Source organism: Neoarius graeffei, chromosome 6 (genome assembly GCF_027579695.1).
Source record: "Neoarius graeffei isolate fNeoGra1 chromosome 6, fNeoGra1.pri, whole genome shotgun sequence".
NCBI classification, from domain to species: Eukaryota; Metazoa; Chordata; class Actinopteri; order Siluriformes; family Ariidae; genus Neoarius; species Neoarius graeffei.
This window is the reverse complement of record NC_083574.1, coordinates 84048631-84069535: the sequence shown is the minus strand read 5'-3', so window position 1 is coordinate 84069535 and position 20905 is coordinate 84048631. Positions and strand designations below refer to the sequence as shown.

The 20905-nt window shown below is 42.4% G+C and overlaps 1 protein-coding gene across 1 annotated transcript in view; it reads right to left on the bottom strand.

Moving 5' to 3' along the window:
• Positions 1–19396, bottom strand: part of clmpb (CXADR like membrane protein b) — a 283130-nt gene extending 263734 nt beyond the window's left edge. Inside the window, exon 1 of the mRNA XM_060924118.1 lies at positions 18994–19396. Coding sequence (XP_060780101.1) covers positions 18994–19024 — 31 coding nt within the window. The 5' untranslated portion in view covers positions 19025–19396. The remainder of the gene's footprint in view (positions 1–18993) is intronic.
• Between the last annotated feature and the right edge of the window lie 1509 nt (positions 19397–20905).

The window sequence follows — 20905 nt, the reverse complement described above, 5'->3', positions numbered from 1 at the left end:
GATCGCATGATGCACATCTCGATGCATGAGCAACAATCAAATCTATGGAAAATACTTGTACTGACGGAGCCAATAATTCAGTAAGATGTAGTTAGAGTGAGGGAGACTATAAAATGACAGGCCTATTTATATTTTAATAACCATGATGATGCTTGTGAAATCCTATCCATTATGATGCATATAAGTAGGTAATTTCAAAATATCAGTTTACATACCCTACATCTGGCTGATACAAATGCCACACCTCCTTCACTGGGACGTTCATAAATGCCACACCTTCTTCACTGGGACATTCCCAAATGCCACACTTCCTTCACTGGGAAGTTCATAAATGCCATGCCTCCTTCAGTTGGACAAAGGCACAAAGGCCACACCTCCTTCACTTGGAATGAAACAAAGGCCACACCTCCTTCACTTGGAATGAAACAAAGGCCAGACCTCCTTCACAAGGCCTGAAACACAAAGGCCACACCTTCTTTACTGGGACTCGAGCACAAAGGCAACACATTCCTCACTGAGATGAAGAAACAAAGGCCACACCCCTTTCACTGGGGCCAGACTCCCCCAACATTCATTCATTCATTCATTCATTCATTTTCAAGTCACCTTATTCTGTCATGCCCACTTTCAAGAGTTTGTTTCTTCCACCTTTGTAGAAGAACTTCCACTACGACGGCTGATTCACTGATCCAGATTACGACCACAGTATAATATGCTCAGTTTGAGGGTTTCATCGTGATTGGAAGATGATGAGTATTTTGCTAAAACAGAAGTGTTACAAACACAACACAAAATGATCCAAGTGTTGTGGGGCACCATACAACTTATATCTACTGCCTTCCAAAGTGGTGAAGCGGATATGTTAAGTTATAATATGTTCAGAGCTAGCAAGTGAATTAAATCAGAAGTAGGCTCCTGCTAGTCTGGTTAACACCAGACCATATCACAAGTGAAATATGGTCTGGAATCTGCCTATTGAATTTCTCGTACGGGAGGTGTGGTTTACGATTGTCAACGGCCGTTTATTGGACGTTGCGAATGTCTATCATTTGGCGTATACATAGCCCATGGCCAATCATGGCAGTTGTACCCGGTGACGTAGTTAGAGCGACGAAGAAGAGAAGGAAAAAGAAAGAGAAGGCAAAACAAAAATAGGAAAACAATGGCACCGAACGATTACTGCCGTTTTAAAACAAACTTTCGCTCTAAACTATTCAGAACAGTGTCTAAAGCTTGATCGAAAGTTTGGTTCGTATCACTCGCTGCCATGTTAAATGTGATCCGTAAACAGTCCCAAATAAACTACAAGCTTCCGTTTGTCGAGTAGCACGCGTCACCGTCTTTCCACCCCTCCCCACTCTCTGATTGGCTCCCTAACTCAGGCGAGCCTTTAGACCATAGTTTCCATGCTGTCTTTTCAGATCGGAACGATTGTGCAAAGCAGCATGGGATTTCCCAGGCTAGGCTCCTGCTGTAGATACTGATCCTAAACTATCTATGCTAATAACCAAACATTCCAACAAGCCATTTAACATTAGCTAGCTCTGAAGTTAACGTATTAGTTGTAGCTGACAGTCTCATAACTACCCAACGCATCTTCATCAGAGCCTGACAATCAAGCCGTTTCTCTGGGTAAGATGTTCTGGTTTTGGTTTCCCCTCCACAGAATGGTAAGAGCAGACATGGATGTTTATGTTATAAATTTAGCGCTTTCAGCCATAAGGTCCCTTTGGAAGGCGATGGATATAAGTTCTATGGTGCCCCACAACACTCTGATCATTTTGTGTGGTTTTCATAAAACTTCAGTTCAAGCAAAATACTCTTCTTCTTCCATTTATTGTGACACCTTCAAGCTGAGCATGTTACACTACTTGTATGTGTTTTATCTCTGTGGACTTAATACATTGAGGGTTCAGTGGATCCACTATTGCACCAGATGTTCCAATATAAAGTAAACAAAGATGGCCACTCTCTTGTTGTCATGGAAAATAAGGTCAATACCGCACTCTTCTCCATTGTACAAGAGGCAGAGTACACCCTGGACAGGTCATGAATCTATCACAGGGCTAAAACAGAGACAGACAGCCACCCAAGTAAGACCAGAAGTCAATGCTGGGAAACTCCTGTGCTCTCATACGCAGCAGTGTTGTAGTCGAGTCACTAAACCTCGAGTCCGAGTCCAGTCTCGAGTCCCCAGTGTTCAAGTCCAAGTCATTAAAAAGAAAATTTCGAATGGAGTCCACTATTGATCCGAGTCGAATCCGAGAGCAAGACTCCAACCGCACCATTTGCCGGTGGCTATTGCTGCCTCTATGTGAAATTGTCTCTGCTACTGTGTTGGACTAACATTACTGCTTGACTGCCCCATTTTAGTTAATAGACTACAGATAAAAAGCTTGTTCGTTACTCAGCAAGCCCCGCCCACTATCAACAAGGCAAATAACATGAGAGAGGGTTAACACTAGCTAGTTCATCACTCAGCAAGCAATCCCCAAGATCAACAGACCAGTGAACAGACTGTCACTTCCTTCTCTGGGTGGAGTCTTGCCAAATGACGATTGAAGTTCGAGGTCATCTCCGTCGTCTCCTCAATAGTTCTTCTGCATATGGAACACATAGCAGTGCATTTTTTCCCACTGCATGAGAAGTCTGTAGGGGCTTCTCTCCAGGCATTTTAGCACCGTTAACGTGAGTTTGTTCCTGAACATGATGTATTAACAGGTGAATGTGCATTCTCTTGGACAAAATTAGTACAAAAATTAATGTAGATGTAAATATCTTATGCCGGCGGCATGGTGGTGTAGTGGTTAGCGCTGTTGCCTCACAGCAAGAAGGTCCGGGTTCGAGCCCTGTGGCCGGCGAGGGCTTTTCTGTGTGGAGTTTGCATGTTCTCCCCGTGTCCGCGTGGGTTTCCTCCGGGTGCTCCGGTTTCCCCCACAGTCCAAAGACATGCAGGTTAGGTTAACTGGTGACTCTAAATTGAGTGTGAATGGTTGTCTGTGTCTATGTGTCAGCCCTGTGATGACCTGGCGACTTGTCCAGGGTGTACCCCGCCTTTTGCCCGTAGTCAGCTGGGATAGGCTCCAGCTCGCCTGCGACCCTGTAGAACAGGATAAAGCGGCTACAGATAATGAGATGAGATATCTTATGTCAAATTATTATGGCATGTTACAAAAAAATCCTCATCTCCAATTTACAAGTCCAAATGCAGTTAATACACGACTCTGAGTCCAAGTCCGAGTCAGTGTTCAAGTCCAAGTCAAGTCACGAGTCCTTAAAATTAGGGCACGAGTTGGACTCGAGTACTACAAGCCTAACGCAGCACCAGTGCTCTCAATGATACACACATACTCAAAAAAGCCTATTGCTAAAGATACAGGAGATCCTCTTTCATCTGAAAATTTTACCTCATCAGCTGGATTGACAGGTGTTTGCATGGCCTCATAAACGTTCTGCTGCCTGGCCTCTTACCAGCATTCATTTATTATTCGCAACATTCGCATTTTGATACAAAATATTATCATGAAGCACTGGCATGGCGACTTTCTCTATCAGTATTCACTTGTAAACTTGTTTAACTTATTTTTGCTGGAATATCTCATGATAAATCCAGTCTGTGATTAGCCTGTCGTTGATGCATGCCAAATTTGGTCATTGTTTGCCTTTGTATAAATCTCAGTACTTCTGTGAAGACCCTCATCAAAGTGTTTATACTCTCTTAAAGCTTCGGGCAGCGTGTTCGAGATTTCCAGGAACCAGACTCTGTTAAGAAGGGAAAAAAAGAAAAGAAAAGACTCAGCAATTGTTTTTGCCCCATTGACTTTCATGGCTATTTACCATGGCAAATAATGCAGAATTCCACTTTGCTTTTGCATGCAGATGGGCATAACGGAGGCGATTACCTAACCCTGTAGGGCCTGGCAATCACTGATGCTACTTTATAATACTGGAAATGTGTACACCACCAGGGGTGGAGTGTTCCATGCATGAAGACAAACTTGTGAAAGAAAGCTCTGCTGAGAGCTACGTTGAGTGACACATCTGCTCTGAGTTAGTGCAAACATGAACCATTCACAGGCATCTGCCAGAGGTTAACCATGAAGGAAAATGGGCAGTTCCTGTTCGTCAGCTACAGAGTAATCTGGGAGTAATTTAGCCAGCTGGGTCTAAAAAACGCCTCGGATTTATAGCTTTGAAAGCGACTCAAAAGCTGCCTTGAGTTTACTTTGGATCCCTTTGGCATTTCTCAGTCATTCACAGCACACACTATATTCATTTTCCACTGTATACAAAGGATTCAAGTTCTTGATGAAAATAAGAAGGAATATTTTTCGTCAAGGGAAAATTAGACTTCACATTTATTTCATGCCTAAAAATACATACTGAGGAATAAATGACGGAATAACTATTTGCCTATAAATACTGTAAATGCCTAGAAATTTGAAACATATTCCCCTCACTCGAACACCATTCATTCTTACATCCACGAGCTCTGGTTTTGCAAATACACTCAAACTCTTAGTGGAGTTATTGCACCCATGAAGCTTATTTCACCATCGCCTTCTTTTAATACATTGTTCATATTTTGCAAATACACTCAAACTCTTAGTGAAGTTATTGCACCCATGAAGCTTATTTCACCATCGCCTTCTTTTAATATATTGTTCATACTTTCCCTTGATAAACAATTTAGCAAAAAAACATCTGTATTATTGAAACCACTCCCATGGAATTTTAACAGAATCTCCATCACTGTGAAGCCACAAGAATAACCCGTTCGCACAAAATTACACTGCCCGGCCAAAAAACAAGATGCCATTTGGATTTAAATGAGCAAATACATAAGAGCCTTTGATTGGATAATTACTGCACTGATTAATGTTTCAGCTGGCAACAATTCTTTTAACCCTAATTGATGCAGTGAGTAGCTTCTCATTTCTTAAACAAACATATCGAAAGACGCATCCCATGCTCATGGAAAAGATGTTACCGTGTCTCAGAAGGCCGAATTATTGGCCTGCATCAAGCAAAGAAAACAACTAAGGAGATTGCTGAAATGACCAGAATTGGGTTAAAAACTGTCCAGGTTGGGTTTAAACCTGGAAGGATAGCACTGAACCATCAACCTCGTGAAAGAAATGTGATTGGAAAAGTCTTGACTGACTATGATCAGAGATCACTTAAATGATTGGTGAATTCGAATAAAAAAATTGACAGTAGAACTCATGGCCGTGTCTAATAGTGAAAGTAAGAGCATTTCCACACTCACAATGTGATGAGAACTCACAGGATTGGGACTAAACAGCTGTGTGTCCATAAGAAAACCATTTGTTAGTGAGACTAATCGGAAGAGAAGTCTTGGAAAAAGAACCTGACTGACCATGATCAGAGATCACCTCAACACTTAAGTAAAGTAAAATCATAAAAAACAATAACGCGACAGTCGAACTCATGACTATGTTTAATAGTGATCAGTAAGAGCATTTCTACATGCACAATGCAACAAGATGCCACATGATTGGGACTAAACAGCTGTGTGGCCATAAGAAAACCACTTGTTAGTGAGACTAATCTGAGTAAAAGGTTTCAATAAGATCGGACTTTGGAACAATGGGAAAAGGTCATGTGATCTGATGAGTCCAGATTGACCCTATTCCTGAGTGAGGGGCGTGTCAGGGTAAGGAGGGAAGTACATGAAGTACATGCCTCTGAAGGCACTGTTATGATCTGGGGTTACTTCAGTTGGTCAGGTCGAGGCTCAGAAACATTCTGGGGCAATAAAATTAAGTCAGCTGACGACCTGAATGTACTGAATGACCAGGTTCATATCAATGGATGTTTTTTTCTTTCCTGGTGGCACGGGCATAAAATTAGGGCTCAGATTGTGAGTGGGATAAAGGGGGAAGTTATGGCCTAGTGGTTAGTGAAGCAGCTTTGGGACAAAAAGGTTGCTGGTTCAATTCCCTGGAGCAGCAGGAGTGGCTGAAGTACCCTTGAGCAAGGTACCTATCCCCCAACTGCTCTGACAAGAGTGATGGTGTACCTTGTGTCTGATTAGCCAAAGAAAAACTGATGATGTGATTATAAGTTTGGGTGGTGCCTGGCCAAAACTAAACTCAGATTATGAAAGAGGGGTTGAGGAATTATTTTCACACATGAATTGGCCACCACAGAGTCCTGACCCTGTTGAGAATCTTTAGGATGTGCTGGAGAAGACTTTATGCAGTGGTTCGACTCTCCCATCCTCAACACAAGATCTACGTGAAAATTAACACAACTCTGGACTGAAATAAATGTTGTGATATTGTATAAATTTATCGAAGCAATGCCAAGGCGAATGTGTGCTGTAATCAAAGCTAAAGGTGGTCCAACCAAATATCCAAGTGTGCAACTTTTTTGGGGGCAGGGCAGTGTATGAGTATTATTCCCATAGAATTATTTTCGCATTGCAGCTAAGCGGTGTTACAGACATCTAGTATATTTTTAAATGATTTTTAAACACTGAAAACATAAATTGGTGATCAAGGATGACATACAGCTGAGTTCCACAGGAAAAAAAGCACAGCACCTGGCTAATTAGAGCTTTAGACAACCTGCCCATCACAAAGACCCCAACAATACCATCCACTGACAAAGAGACCGTCAATGAGAGCGACTGATACAAAGTGTTCTTCCTGTCACAGTGCTGAGATGGAGAAAAAGATGAAATTTATCAGTCAGATCAGTAACCCTGCTGATGTTCAGTCTGTCAGGACACCTACCTATGCTGCGTATCAACTTGCAAGTCTACATGCTATACATTTCAATGGAAATTTCTTCGGCATTTGTGTTGCGCATGATCAGGGCCAATGGTACAAATGGGCTAGAAGTGTAATATGCTGTTAAACAAATATCTAGAACCAAGCACAACAATTCCCCCAATATTCACAAGAAAAAAATAGATAGCTATTTAACAGTTATTCCACGAAATCGAGTCGTACATGAGCTGATAGCTGATGAGCTGTGTAGCACCAAGTTGGCTATAGAGAGCGTGCACGTGACGTCACGAGGTCACGTGATATTTGTTTATCTGCCATCTTGGACGGCATGGCCGCGCATAGAACTTAGACGAACCCGTTCTAATTATCAAGTGTGTGGGAGTAGATCTTTCGAGAATGGTTATATCTTGTTCAGCATTTGGTTGTACCAATAGACAGGGCCAAAAGGAGGGCCTGTCATTTTATAGATTCCCCGCAGACGAGGAGAGACGCGCAAAATGGGTGTCCGCTGTACGAAGAGAAAACTGGTACCCCAGTTCTACCAGCCGAATTTGTAGTGAACACTTCATATCAGGTAGGTGTAATCTTCTAATACATTTATATCTGATATTGAATAATAATTCTGCACAGATAAAGATAGCGGTGATTTGTGATTTTTTTTTCAGACAAAAACATACATATTTACAACCCTGTCATTATCTGGAACTGAGTTTAGATTTCGAACATTCTTACGATAAAACGTCCTGCATAGTCTCTTTATGATAAACGTCTTAATGCCACTTACGCGTGAGGTTATCAAGTAGACATTCTTCTTCAGGACCTTCCAGAGGTATAGTTGGGATACCCATCCCGCAACAAAATATTTATAAGCTTCCAGGCTCTTGTAAGCTTTGAGGGCTTTGCCAGTGTAACACGATTCACGATTAACAAGAAAATTGTAAATGTCGTGGTAGGCCAGATCGGGCAAATCGCCGGCACCGCAGCTCCGAATTTCCCTGAACAAGGATTGCGGCAAGTTGAACGGATCTGCAATCCCCAACCTGGAACACTTTTCCACGTAACGCTGCCTCACGTCACCTTCAAGATGCTGAACAAACTTAGACAAGTTATCGCGCGATGTAGATGGGGTATTTTCCGAATTTTCTTGGGGATTACTCCCTGGATCCATTACGCTCGCGCAAGGTAAACAATCCTGAAGCCGTCCAATATGGCGGAGTAAACACGGACGGGTCACGTGACTGCACATCCTCTATAAGCCATGTACGACAAGATTGAGTGGAATGAATGTTTTATTCTCTCCACATGCACTGGATTTTGAGAAACAGAGCATTTTTATTTTTATTTCTTACAAATTCGATAAATAAAAACTTTATACAAAACGTCTGACAAAATCATTTCTGCTTAGAATGTAAAAAAATCGATGAAATGACAGTAGCAATTTGTGAAAAATGCGATAATAATAATCCTTAAATTTTTTTTTTTAAATGTACATTCTTACCATGAAATACTTTCATTCCATATTTTCTTGCTTTTTTTTGTATTTTTTGGGTTTTGTTTGCGAGTAGAGTTTTTATTTCATCCTTGGTTGGTTCAGCAACACATGCTGCCATTTTCTTCCTCTTCTTTAGGGTTTTTTGGCAGTTGGCAAACCAACTTAAAGGTGCATTACCGCCACCGACTGTGCTGGAGTGTGGAACAGGAGATATTGGGGGGAGGGAACTATATTATTTTACCTATTTGTTTCTTTTAAATATTGATAAAGTGATATCTGACTGTAGCCAAACAGAGCGCGTGATTGCTCATATCCAGTCAATGTGGACAGAATAATAGAGATTAGCCTCCAATCTAATATCATGGCCAGACATGCTATAAGGCTTCATAACTGTAAAATAAAGTTATTTATTGACAGTAAATTTTAAACCCTCTCAATTACTATCATGACTGTGCATGATGGTTACAATGCAGTGAAACTTTCATTATAACACACAGGGTTTTAACTAAACCAAAATATCAGCGTAGTGGCACCAGTTATAATGGCCGGAGGTTTGGGGGCCGCCTTAGGCCCCTGAAAGCTCACAGGTTCTACATGCTCGGCGATGCATTCTAGTGCATTTACTGGTATTTGCAGGCCTCCCTGAAAGTTACTCTTTTTGGTACTATTCATGCGATTTTTTTTTTTTTTTGTCAAAAGTTGCTGTGATTGTTTTTGATTGAAGACTTATTATAATTAATATTCAACTATACTGGTGACATATTTATTGAATAAGAATAAAACAACCAGTTGATGTTCACATAAATGTCAACCTTTGGTCAATCAAACCTGTATAACCAACCTCCAAAATCCGTATTTCCCTTATAAAATCCATATAAGATGCAAATTAAAATAATTTACCTAAAATTTGAATGATAATTAAGAATGATATATCCCAGTTACTTTTTATTCAATATTAATAACAATAAACCTTCAGAATGAATACAAAGCTCCAATGTTTGACAAAAACACAAAGTGTTATCAGCGTAGTTACCAAGGAAATACTTCGTTGTTTGGAGACAGGTTTCACCGAGCGGCTATTATGTGCGAGACTTCATATTAGCCACAAAGTCAGGAAAATCTGTTCGTAAAATTACGTTATAATGACCAAATACAATGAAAAGTATTTTTCCAGTCTCACCTGTGAAAGGTAATCCCATGTGATCTCGTTTGGACGGTAAACCTGTTGGTACAGTTAAACGCAGCACATGAATGAGGCATCTTTATTCTCGGCTACTGTCTAGACGCTATACCAGAGATGGTTGAAGAATCTCCACTTTGCCACATCCAATATGGCGGCGAGGATGACGTATGATTCTACACAGAAGGCGGCGTCTATGTTTATATGTCTATGACTTCATGGTTGGCGGGATTCTTGCAATGCGGTGTGCGCATGATCAAAAGTGGAACGAAGTCTCGCTACCACAAGATAACGTGTGATTTCATAAGACTCTTTACTGGCTGGCTGTGGTGTACAGTACGTTTGTAAATGTTATGCGCTCTTTTATCATCGTGGGAATTGATTATAGCTCTAAATAAATATTGAAGTTTTTTTTAAAGAATCCGTGTAACTTTATTTGTACGCCCGTATACTACGTTTATTGAATCAAATCCGTATAAAATACGGACATTCCGTATAGGTTGACATGTATGTGTTCACCAAGTGTCAGCTTTGTTTTCAGCTTCAGCCATTCAATTACAATACATGACTATCCTGATATAACTCGGGGACCGGTGCGTATTACGTCCATGGTGCGTAAGTGCCTCTTAATACGGATGGCACTTTACCGCGAACACAGCATAAGGAAGGAGGTAAACCGGACTAGCATGATCAGTGACAATCTCCACATGGAACTACTCGGGCAGCTACGCACTGGGCGCTTACGTGGACGGGGAGTGGAGTATGTCCAAATGTAGAAAATTCGGTTGGTGGTGTGCCAAATCCGCCGCATGGGGATAACAAGAGAAAATTAAACAAAAGACTACATTTTCAAGATGGAGAAGTCTTTTTATTAGTGTCGCGGCAACTTTTACAGGCGTGTCGGCAATATTGTGGGCGTAGTGTTAAGGAAACATTGCATATTGGCCCAATACTCTGAAAAAGCCTAGTTAGAACCCTGAACACCGCTACAAAAGATCAACAAAGCTGAAGAATACTGTATGCATGTTGTGTTCAGCCAATCGAGCAAATGCATCATGAAAAAGCAAGCCTTTTGATTCACCATAGCCAAATCTAAGTCAGCATCATAGCAATACACAACAATGATGAGGCCATGCAGCAGAATGCAGTGCAAGGTCAAGAAACACTGAATCACAGCCTCACAATGCCTTTGCTTGCTTGATCCCAATGTGGACCTCATGGAAAACCTCAGGAATGTCCGAGTCGCTTTGCAGCCAGATGTGGACGCCAACTCAAGAAGGCGTGTACACAGAAAAAATGTGATACACATTTCACGTGATTATATGATGAATATGAGAACGTGCATTTCAACAGGTTATGCCCTGAAATTGTGTATGGGAATTAATTAGGCTAATAATACATGATCACATGATCACGTGAAATATTAAACCACATGAGCAGATGGATGGATACACAGGCAGACTTTATCTTTGCCCTTGAACAATATTAGTCAAGGTGAACATAACCCACACAGTAAAAGAAATATTCAAACATTTGATACACCCCTTCTCAAATGTCTTGTTTAAACGTGAATGACAGTTCACCCTTTGAATATCTGTGTGTATGGCTCTGCACATCCCAGTGATTCAGGGACAAATGCATCAGGATGTCACTTCATAACCTCTGGCTGCGCGATGTCCTGTCATCTCTGGGTTTCTGAGATCTGCTTTCTGCCGCAGGATATCAGCTAAATATAGCGCACAACCCGAATCTGCATTTCTTCAAACAGTTCGTAGCTGCGCACTGATACACGATCCAGCCGTCATCTTCGATCAAATCACACCTCTGTACCGCTAGTCCTAAATCTATCAGTTTCCACAAGTGTATATGCATATAAAGTGCATACAGAAGTTTCATCTGTGGAACTCCTCTCTTCAGTAAGATGAAAGAACTTGTGTGACATTTTGGTAAAAGGAAAAAAAAAGAAAAAGGTATTTCATTACTGATCCATTGCAGTGCTGAGAAGTTAACTGCAATCCTGCAATCTACTAGACAGTCACTTAGCATTGCTCACTCATCGGCCTCCTCTCAAAAAAGAGACGAGTCTCATTCATCATTATATTCAGATTCATGAGGAATTCAATCCTGCACTCTGGTATAGATTAAAAAAAAAGGGAAAAAAACCCCATTCCATCCACTTTTCCTCATTTTCCCATTTTCAAGTGAAGTGATTCATGCTTCCTGAATAGTATGAAATTAAAGTCATTTTAATGATTACAGTCAAACAATGCAGACATTACTTTTACTACAGACCATGAATTCAATTAATGACATCAGGAAGCACTTAGGGCAACTTGGTTTTGTCCCCTTACATTTATCTTGCTTTTTTTTTTTACATTTATACTGCCTGGCGAAAAAAAAAAAAAAAGTCACCATTTGGATTATTTAAAGCTAGACGGCCTTTCAATTTCATAAAATTGGTGAAATTTAGTTCCCTCTGAAACTTGGTCATTGTGATATATGTTTATTTCTGTAATATCTCACAAAAATAGCAGGCCATTCTGTGGCTGGGAAGTTATTTAATTTGAGGGGATTCCTGAGCAAATAATGTGAATGAAATCGCTCGCTTCATGCAGTCAAGCAGACAGAGGAAGTCTGTGTGTGTGCGCATGCACAGGTTTACCTTCTTCCACGTCTTTTTCTTCTTCTTTTGGGTTGTTACGGCAGCTGGCATCCACAGTGTTGCATTACCGCCATCTACAGGTTTACCTTTGAGCGTGCACTGACAGTTCCATCATTCTGTCGCTAAACAAACAGCTGATCACACCGAGGTGCTCGCCGAGCGCCGATATTTATTAGTTTGGTCCTGTGTTTCCATTCCTTCGTATAGAACATAATGTCTTTTCTTCTCGCTTTCTGTCACTGTAGTCGGTCTTTCACGTTTCATTCGCACACTCACGTCCTCCATTTTTCTCTCCTGTTTCACATTTGTATCCCACAATGCCTTGCGCGAACAGGGAAAGCCCACCACGTCATGCATGACATCGTATCTTGAATAGGATCATGGTGAAGCAGGAAAAAATAGCTAAGAATTTAGGGCCACATGGCTCCAAATTCATTAATTGTTCTATTATAAAAAGAAACTAATAAAATTGGAAGTCTGTGATTCGAATTCAGTAGCTTTCAGTCCACTAAACAAAAATAATTGGGTGTCGGGGAAAATTCTTTTTATGACCTACGCTTGAAAAATCTGAAAGGCGGTCTAGCTTTAAATAATCAAATACATAAGAGCCTTTGATTGGATAATTACTGCAGTGATTAATATTTCAGCTGGCAACAATTCTTATAACCCTAACTGATGCAGTGAGTAGATTCTCATTTCTTAAACAACCATGTCGGAAGGTGTATCCCATGTTCGTGGAAAAGATGCCATTGTGTTTCAGAAAGATCAAATTATTGGCCTGCATAAGGCAAAGAAAAAAACACTACGGAGATTGCTGAAATGACTGGAATTTGGGTGAAGAACTGTACAATGCATTATTAAAACCTGAAAGGATGGCAGTGAAGCATCAACTTCCTGGAAGAAATGTGGTCAGAAAAAAATCTTGACTGACCATGATCAGAGATCACTTAAACTCTTGGTGAAGTTGAATCGTAAAACAAACAAACATCAACAGTAGAACTCATGACTATGTTTAATAGGGAAAGCAAGAGCATTTCTACACACACAATGCAAGACGATTTCACATGATTGAAATTAAACAGCTGTGTGGCCATAAGAAAACCATTTGTTAGTGAGACTAATCGGAAGAAAAGTCTTGGAAAAAGATCTTGACTGACCATGATCAGAGATCACTTAAACACTTGGTGAAGTCAAATCGTAAAAACAAAAAAATCAACAGTAGAACTCACGACTGTGTTTAGTAGTGAAAGTAAGAGCATTTCTACACTCACAATGTGAGACAAGGTCACAGGATTGGGACTAAACAGCTGTGTGGCCATAAGAAAACCACTTGTTAGTGAGACTAATCAGAAGAAAAGGCTCCATAAAGATTGGACTCTGGAGCAATGGAAAAAGGTCATGTGATCTGATGAGTCCAGATCGACCCTATTCCTGAGTGATGGGTAAGCAGGGTAAGAAGGGAAGCTCATGAAGCGAGGCTCCTGTCATGCATAGTGGCCACCATACAAGTCTCTGGAGGCAGTGTGATGATCTGGGGTTGCTTCAGTTGGTCAGGTTGAGGCTCGGGAGCATTCTGGGGCAATAAAATGAAGTCAGCTGATGACATGAATGTACTGAATGACCAGGTTATCATCACATCAATGGATTTCTTTTTTTTTTTCCTGATGGCACGGGAATAAAAATTAGGGCTCAGATTGTGAAAGAGTGCTCCAGGAAGCATTAGGAAGCATTTTCACACATGAATTGGTCACCACAGATACCCCTTTTCCACCAAATCAGTTCCAGGACTGGTTCGGGGCCAGTGCTGGTGCTGGTTCACAACTTGTTCAACTTGCGAGCCAGCTGAGAACCAGTTTGCTTTTCCATAGCTCGGGGTGCTAAGGGAAGCCACGTCATTACGTCGCTGTATACGTCAGTTACGTCGTTGTATACGTCAGTTACATCGCTACATTTGCATAAACCTTGGCGCGAATATCGAAGCAAAAACAACACGGAAAAAGCAGCAGCAGCAACAACAACAACAATAACAACAATAATAATGGATGACTTCGCGTTTGTACAGCTGCTGCTTCTCGTCGCTTAAAAATGGCGATCTTTCGTGGTCTTGTTATTGTTGTTGGTCTTAACAACTCCGCCCCCCCGCTGACATAAGCAGTTCTTTCCTCTGGCCCAGCAGAGAGTTGGTGCTAGCCTGGAACCGGTTTTTCTGGCCCCAGAGCCAGTTCTTTGTCAGTGGAAACAGAAAATCCGGTTCCAAACTAACCACTGGCCCCGAACCAGCCCTGGAACTGATTTGGTGGAAAAGGGGCAAGAGTCTTGACCTTAACCCCACTGAAAGTCTTTGGGATGTGCTGGAGAAGACTTTACAGAGTGGTTCAACTCTCCTGTCATCAAGACAAGATCTTGGTGAAAAATGAACGCAACACTGGATGCAAATAAATGGTATGATGTTGAAACAATGCCACGGCGAGTGTATGCCATAATCAAAGCTAAAGGCAGTAGATGGATGGATGGATGGATGGATGGAACAAATGACCGTTAGGATATATTTTTATCTTTGATATGATTATGAGTTTCAGCAGGGTTGTAATGAAGTCTCGGGAGTGTACTGCATGTACAAAGTTGGGTTTACGCTTCAGCTTTTTTCACTCACTCACTCCAGTGTTGTAGTCAAGTCACTAAACCTCGAGTCCGAGTCCAGTCTTGGGTCCCCAGTGTTCAAGTCAAGTCCAAGTCATTAAAGAAAATTTCAAGTCGAGTCCGAGTCAAGTCCACTGTTGAGGCGAGTTGAGTCCGAGTCGAGTCCAACACTCCAAACGCACCATTTGACGGTGGCTGTTTTAGCACCATTAACATTAGTTTGTTCCTGAACATGATGTATGAACAGGTGAATGTGCTTCTCTTTATCAGGGTGTGTGAAGTACTTTGTCAGAGATGGTTGGGAGACGGATGTACAGTGGTGCTTGAAAGTTTGTGAACCCTTTAGAATTTTCTATATTTCTGCATAAATATGATCTAAAACAGCATCAGATTTTCACACAAGTCCTAAAAGGAGATAAATAGAACCCAGTTAAACAAATGAGACAAAAATATTATACTTGGTCATTTATTTATTGAGGGAAATTATCCAATATTACATATCTGTGAGTGGCAAAAGTATGTGAACCTTTGCTTTCAGTATCTGGTGTGACCCCCTTGTGCAGCAATAACTGCAACTAAACATTTCCAGTAACTGTTGATCAGTCCTGCACACCGGCTTGGAGGAATTTTAGCCCATTCCTCCGTACAGAACAGCTTCAACTCTGGGATGCTGGTGGGTTTCCTCACATGAACTGCTCGCTTCAGGTCCTTCCACAACATTTCCATTGGATTAAGGTCAGGACTTTGACTTGGCCATTCCAAAACATTAACTTTATTCTTCTTTAACCATTCTTTGGTAGAACGACTTGTGTGCTTAGGGCCGTTGTCTTGCTGCATGACCCACCTTCTCTTGAGATTCAGTTCATGGACAGATGTCCTGACATTTTCCTTTAGAATTCGCTGGTATAATTCAGAATTCATTGTTCCATCAATGATGGCAAGCCGTCCTGGCCCAGATGCAGCAAAACAGGCCCAAACCATGATACTACCATCACCATGTTTCACAGATGGGATAAGGTTCTTATGCTGGAATGCAGTGTTTTCCTTTCTCCAAACACAATGCTTCTCATTTAAACCAAAAAGTTCTATTTTGGTCTCATCCATCCACAAAACATTTTTCCAATAGCCTTCTGGCTTGTCCATGTGATCTTTAGCAAACTGCAGACGAACAGCAATGTTCTTTTTGGAGACCAGTGGCTTTCTCCTTGCAACCCTGCCATGCACACCATTGTTGTTCAATGTTCTCCTGATGGTGGACTCATGAACATTAACATTAGCCAATGTGAGAGAGGCCTTCAGTTGCTTAGAAGTTACCCTGGGGTCCTTTGTGACCTCGCCGACTATTACATGCCTTGCTCTTGGCGTGATCTTTGTTGGTCGACCACTCCTGGGGAGGGTAACAATGGTCTTGAATTTCCTCCATTTGTACACAGTCTGTCTGACTGTGGATTGGTGGAGTCCAAACTCTTTAGAGATGGTTTTGTAACCTTTTTCAGCCTGATGAGCATCAACAACGCTTTTTCTGAGGTCCTCAGAAATCTCCTTTGTTCGTGCCATGATACACTTCCACAAACATGTGTTGTGAAGATCAGGCTTTGATAGATCCCTGTTCTTTAAATAAAACAGGGTGCCCACTCACACCTGATTGTCATCCCATTGATTGAAAACACCTGACTCTAATTTCACCTTCAAATTAACTGCTAATCCTAGAGCTTCACATACTTTTGCCACTCACAGATATGTAATATTGGATCATTTTCCTCAATAAATAAATGACCAAGTATAATATTTTTGTCTCATTTGTTTAACTGGGTTCTCTTTATCTACTTTTAGAACTTGTGTGAAAATCTGATGTTGTTTTAGGTCATATTTATGCAGAAATATAGAAATTTCTAAAGGGTTCACAAACTTCCAAGCACCACTGTAAGTGCAGAAGGTGTGTTTATTAATACAAGTGAAGACGGTAAACAATCCAGAATGGCAGGCAAAATCGTAAAACAGTGAAACAGGCAATAAGTCGAGCGAGGCACAAACAGGCTATAGTAGACTCGGCAGAATCAAAGACGAGAAACAGGAAATCGGGGATCAGGAAACCAAACAAGGAAATAAGGCTTGGTAATGTGTCAGCAACGCAACTCAATACTTCGCAAAGTAAGTGTGTTTTCAGAGTCTTTATATTGGCGCGCTGATTGCAACTTAATCCTGTGCAGGTGTGAGTCATTTACAGCATGCGCATGAGAGTCCACTTCATGCGCGCGCTGTCCAGAGTGCGCCCAAGAGTCTGTCTGATGCACGCACCAAAGCGCGCCGGTGTGACACTCTTGCATGAAATTAGTACAAAAATTAATGTAGATATAAATATCTTATACCAAATTATTATGGCATGTTACAAAAAAAATAAAGAAAAAAATCTGAGTCCTCATCTTCAATTTACGAGCATCAGTGCTCAAGTCCAAGTCAAGTCAAGTCAAGTCAAGTCACGAGTCCTTAAAATTAGGGCATGAGTCGGAATCCAGTCCGAGTCCTGGACTCGAGTAGTACAAGCCTGACTCACTCACTCACAGTAAATTCACGGGCGGGTTTCCCAAAAGTCTCTTAATGCTAAGAGCATCTTAACTAGGAGAGAGAGCGTTCATTGTGCTGCTCGCTCTACCATTTAAGGATGATCTTTGTGCTGTGGTACTTTTGGGAAACTCCGGCCAGATCAGTAATTACAGGAAACAAGACACTTTAACATCCATACATATGTAATGTACCTTAAAAATGATTTTTGTTACACAGTTGGACCATAATTTGCCTTAGGCTAAACTTTAAAGGTACAAAAGCAAATATGCACAAAAAAGTATAAAAACTGTGCGCTTGAAGGTATTAGCCCAGCAACAAGTACCCTGAAGTGCTACGTCAATGTAAAAATTACGTCTTTTATTCTCTGACTTTCCTACATGAATATCAGCGTACAAAACAGGACTTTGTATTCACAGACAGTGTTAGAGAGAGACACTGACCTGAGTAATGATCTACTTATGTATTCATTTCCAACATTTCATTCAAGGCAAATACTTTGAACGATACACTCTCCTGCTCGCTGGAGTGGAGCCATAAAGGGTGCATGAATTGGACTTTTAGTCTGTATCTTATACCTGGGAAAGTGCATGTGGTGCAGCTTTAATTAGCTTGTAGAACACATCAGGGGTCCTTTAGGTCCAATCTGTAGCTTAAAGGTGCAAACGAACGATGCACCATGGATGGCACCATGCAAGCATCAACGAAAAGCAACCCATAGTTTAAGAAGTCTACAGGTATGTTTCTGTTTCCAGGTCTAATGGAACTGGATGGAGCTCGTGCGTTTCCTGTCCTGCAACAACTTCACACCGACCTCACTTGGTTCTCAAGGTGTGCAAGCTGGACTGGTGATGTATCTCTGGACCTGAGGACACAAAAGGAACCAACCTTGTTTTTTTATGATCACACAGCTCTGCGTGAGTGTGGGAGGTATTCCAGGAGGTGTTTGACCTTCGCACGCTGCAGAGAACACGCGAGGAATGTTAATAGAGCGCGTGTCATAAATCTCAGGGGCAGAACAACAGTGCTAAGAGCCTCTCCTGTCCTTCGCTGTGTCTTTGGAGACCCGAGACACACAGGACAAAGTTTGCTGCAGTCGTTTCAGAGCTCAATGGAACGATCCTACAGTCACAGACTAATCCATGTGTTACAGTACAGCATGAAGTCCCTAGACCCTAGAGAACTGAGGCACGAGACGCACTGTGTCGCACACTTTCCTCTGCAACGCCCTGCGCCTGCTTTGAACCCGGGTCACTCCACACTCCACTGATGCACTAATGCAGAAACCTGGGGTGGACATAGCTGACTGAAAGTAAACAAAAACGCATCTGGAACTCATTTATAAATGAGACGCCCTGGATGCATGTGTGTGTGTGTGTGTGTGTGTGTGTGAAAGAGTCACTTCAACAGCCTTGCATCCGACTCACCTCTGTTTGATTACCCACTTGTGAATTTCAGACAACAGGGGACCAAAAACAAAAGACCTATGCATCACTTCAGAGAGAACTCAAAGCTGGGAGTAAAATGCCACCATGCATGCCAACAGATTTATTACTTGGCACACAGACAAGTCATTCCTATGAGCTAAAAGAAATCTCTTTGTCCTGCACAGAAGACCAGACCAATGCACATTATTATTATTATTATTATTATTATTATTATTATTATATCTCCTTGTTATTTGGGAAGATTTACTCACCAAGGAACAAAGACTGGAATGTGGCAGACATCGTGGCACAGGACGGGGATGACAGAAGTCCTTTGGGATTGGAAACAAAGCACTTCAATGCGCTACAGCGCGCCAAAGCTCCCGCACACTATTTCGGATCAGGGAACGCACACGCACATATACGCACGCACGCACACGCACAAAGAAAATGCAGGTAGGACCCGTGCGCCAAGGACAGCGGATCTAAGATATTGTGAAAGACAAACCCATCTCCCTCCTCCTCCTCTTCTTCTTCTTATTTCCTCCCGCCTTTAAGGAACCAAGCCGCGTCCCCGGAACGCTTCCATGCCAATCGAAGCTCTCGGGTTCCCTCCAAACACGTTTTGTCCTTTCGTCCGAGTGCCCGAGCTGATGCTTTGGACTGGAACGCGCGGATGCGGATGCTGGAGGAGGAGGATGGAGACCTCTAGAGTCCGAAGCTCTCGCACACGCTTTCGGGACAACTAGGGACACGATTCACGCAGGCGCGCGCGCGCGCGGACTGCGGACCGGCACCGTTATAACCGGGGAGTGTGCGGAATAACAGCAGCACGTTTTCTACGCGCTCTGCGTCACGACACGGTTTCGGTCACAGCATGCATGCGAGTGATTAATGAACAACAACAAAAACCACCCTTCATGCTCCTTTCTGAGCAGCCAGCACTGCACTGTCTGCACCAAAATACATTAGCATTACTAACAGGTTCCCAACCCTGGTTCTGGAGAAAACTTAACATCTTCAACGTTTTTGCTTCTCACAATACACCTGAGTCGCTTAATTCACAACTCTTTCTCAGATGAAGTAAGTCTTAGAGCAGGGACAACACAGGACAAGGGGTTCTTCAGGACCAGGGAGCCTAAATGACCATAAAACTGAAGAAGTTTTTCAAAAATATTTTACATTCTTATATTAAGGGTAGGCGGCACGGTGGTGTAGTGGTTAGCGCTGTCGCCTCACAGCAAGAAGGTCCGGGTCCAAAGACATGCAGGTTAGGTTATCTGTGTCTATGTGTCAGCCCTGTGATGACCTGGCGACTTGTCCAGGGTGTATCCCGCCTTTCGCCCGTAGTCAGCTGGGATAGGCTCCAGCTTGCCTGCGACCCTGTAGAACAGGATAAAGCGGCTACAGATAATGAGATGAGATGAGATATTAAGGGTAGGCGGCATGGTGGTGTAGTGGTTAGCGCTGTCGCCTCACAGCAAGAAGGTCCCGGTTCGAGCCCCGTGGCCGGCGAGGGCCTTTCTGTGCGGAGTTTGCATGTTCTGTCCGTGTGGGGTTGCTCTGGTTTCCCCCACAGTCCAAAGACATGCAGGTTAGGTTAACTGGCGACTCTAAATTGAGCGTAGGTGTGAATGTGAGTGTGAATGGTTGTCTGTGTCTATGTGTCAGCCCTGTGATGACCTGGCGACTTGTCCAGGGTGTACCCCGCCTTTCGCCCGTAGTCAGCTGGGATAGGCTCCAGCTTGCCTGCGACCCTGTAGAACAGGATAAATGAGATGAGATGAGATGAGATGAGATATTAAGGGTAGGCGGTACGGTAGTGTCATGGTTAGGACTGTCGGCTCAAAGCAAGAAGGTTCTGGGTTCAAGCACAATGGCTGATGGAGTTTGCATGTTCTCTCCATGTATGCATGGGTTTCCTCTGGGTGCTCCAGTTTCCCCGACAGTCCAAAGATATGCAGGTTAGGCTAATTAGTGGCTTTAAATTGACCGTAGGTGTGAATGTGAGTGTGAATGGTTGTTTGTCTCTGTGTCAGCCCTGCGATGATCTGGCGACTTGTCCAGGGTGTACCCTGCTTCTCACCCATAGTCAGCTGGGATAGGCTCCAGCTTGCCTGCGACCCTGAAGAACAGGATGAGTGGCTACAGATAATGAATGGATGGATGGATATTACGGGCAGG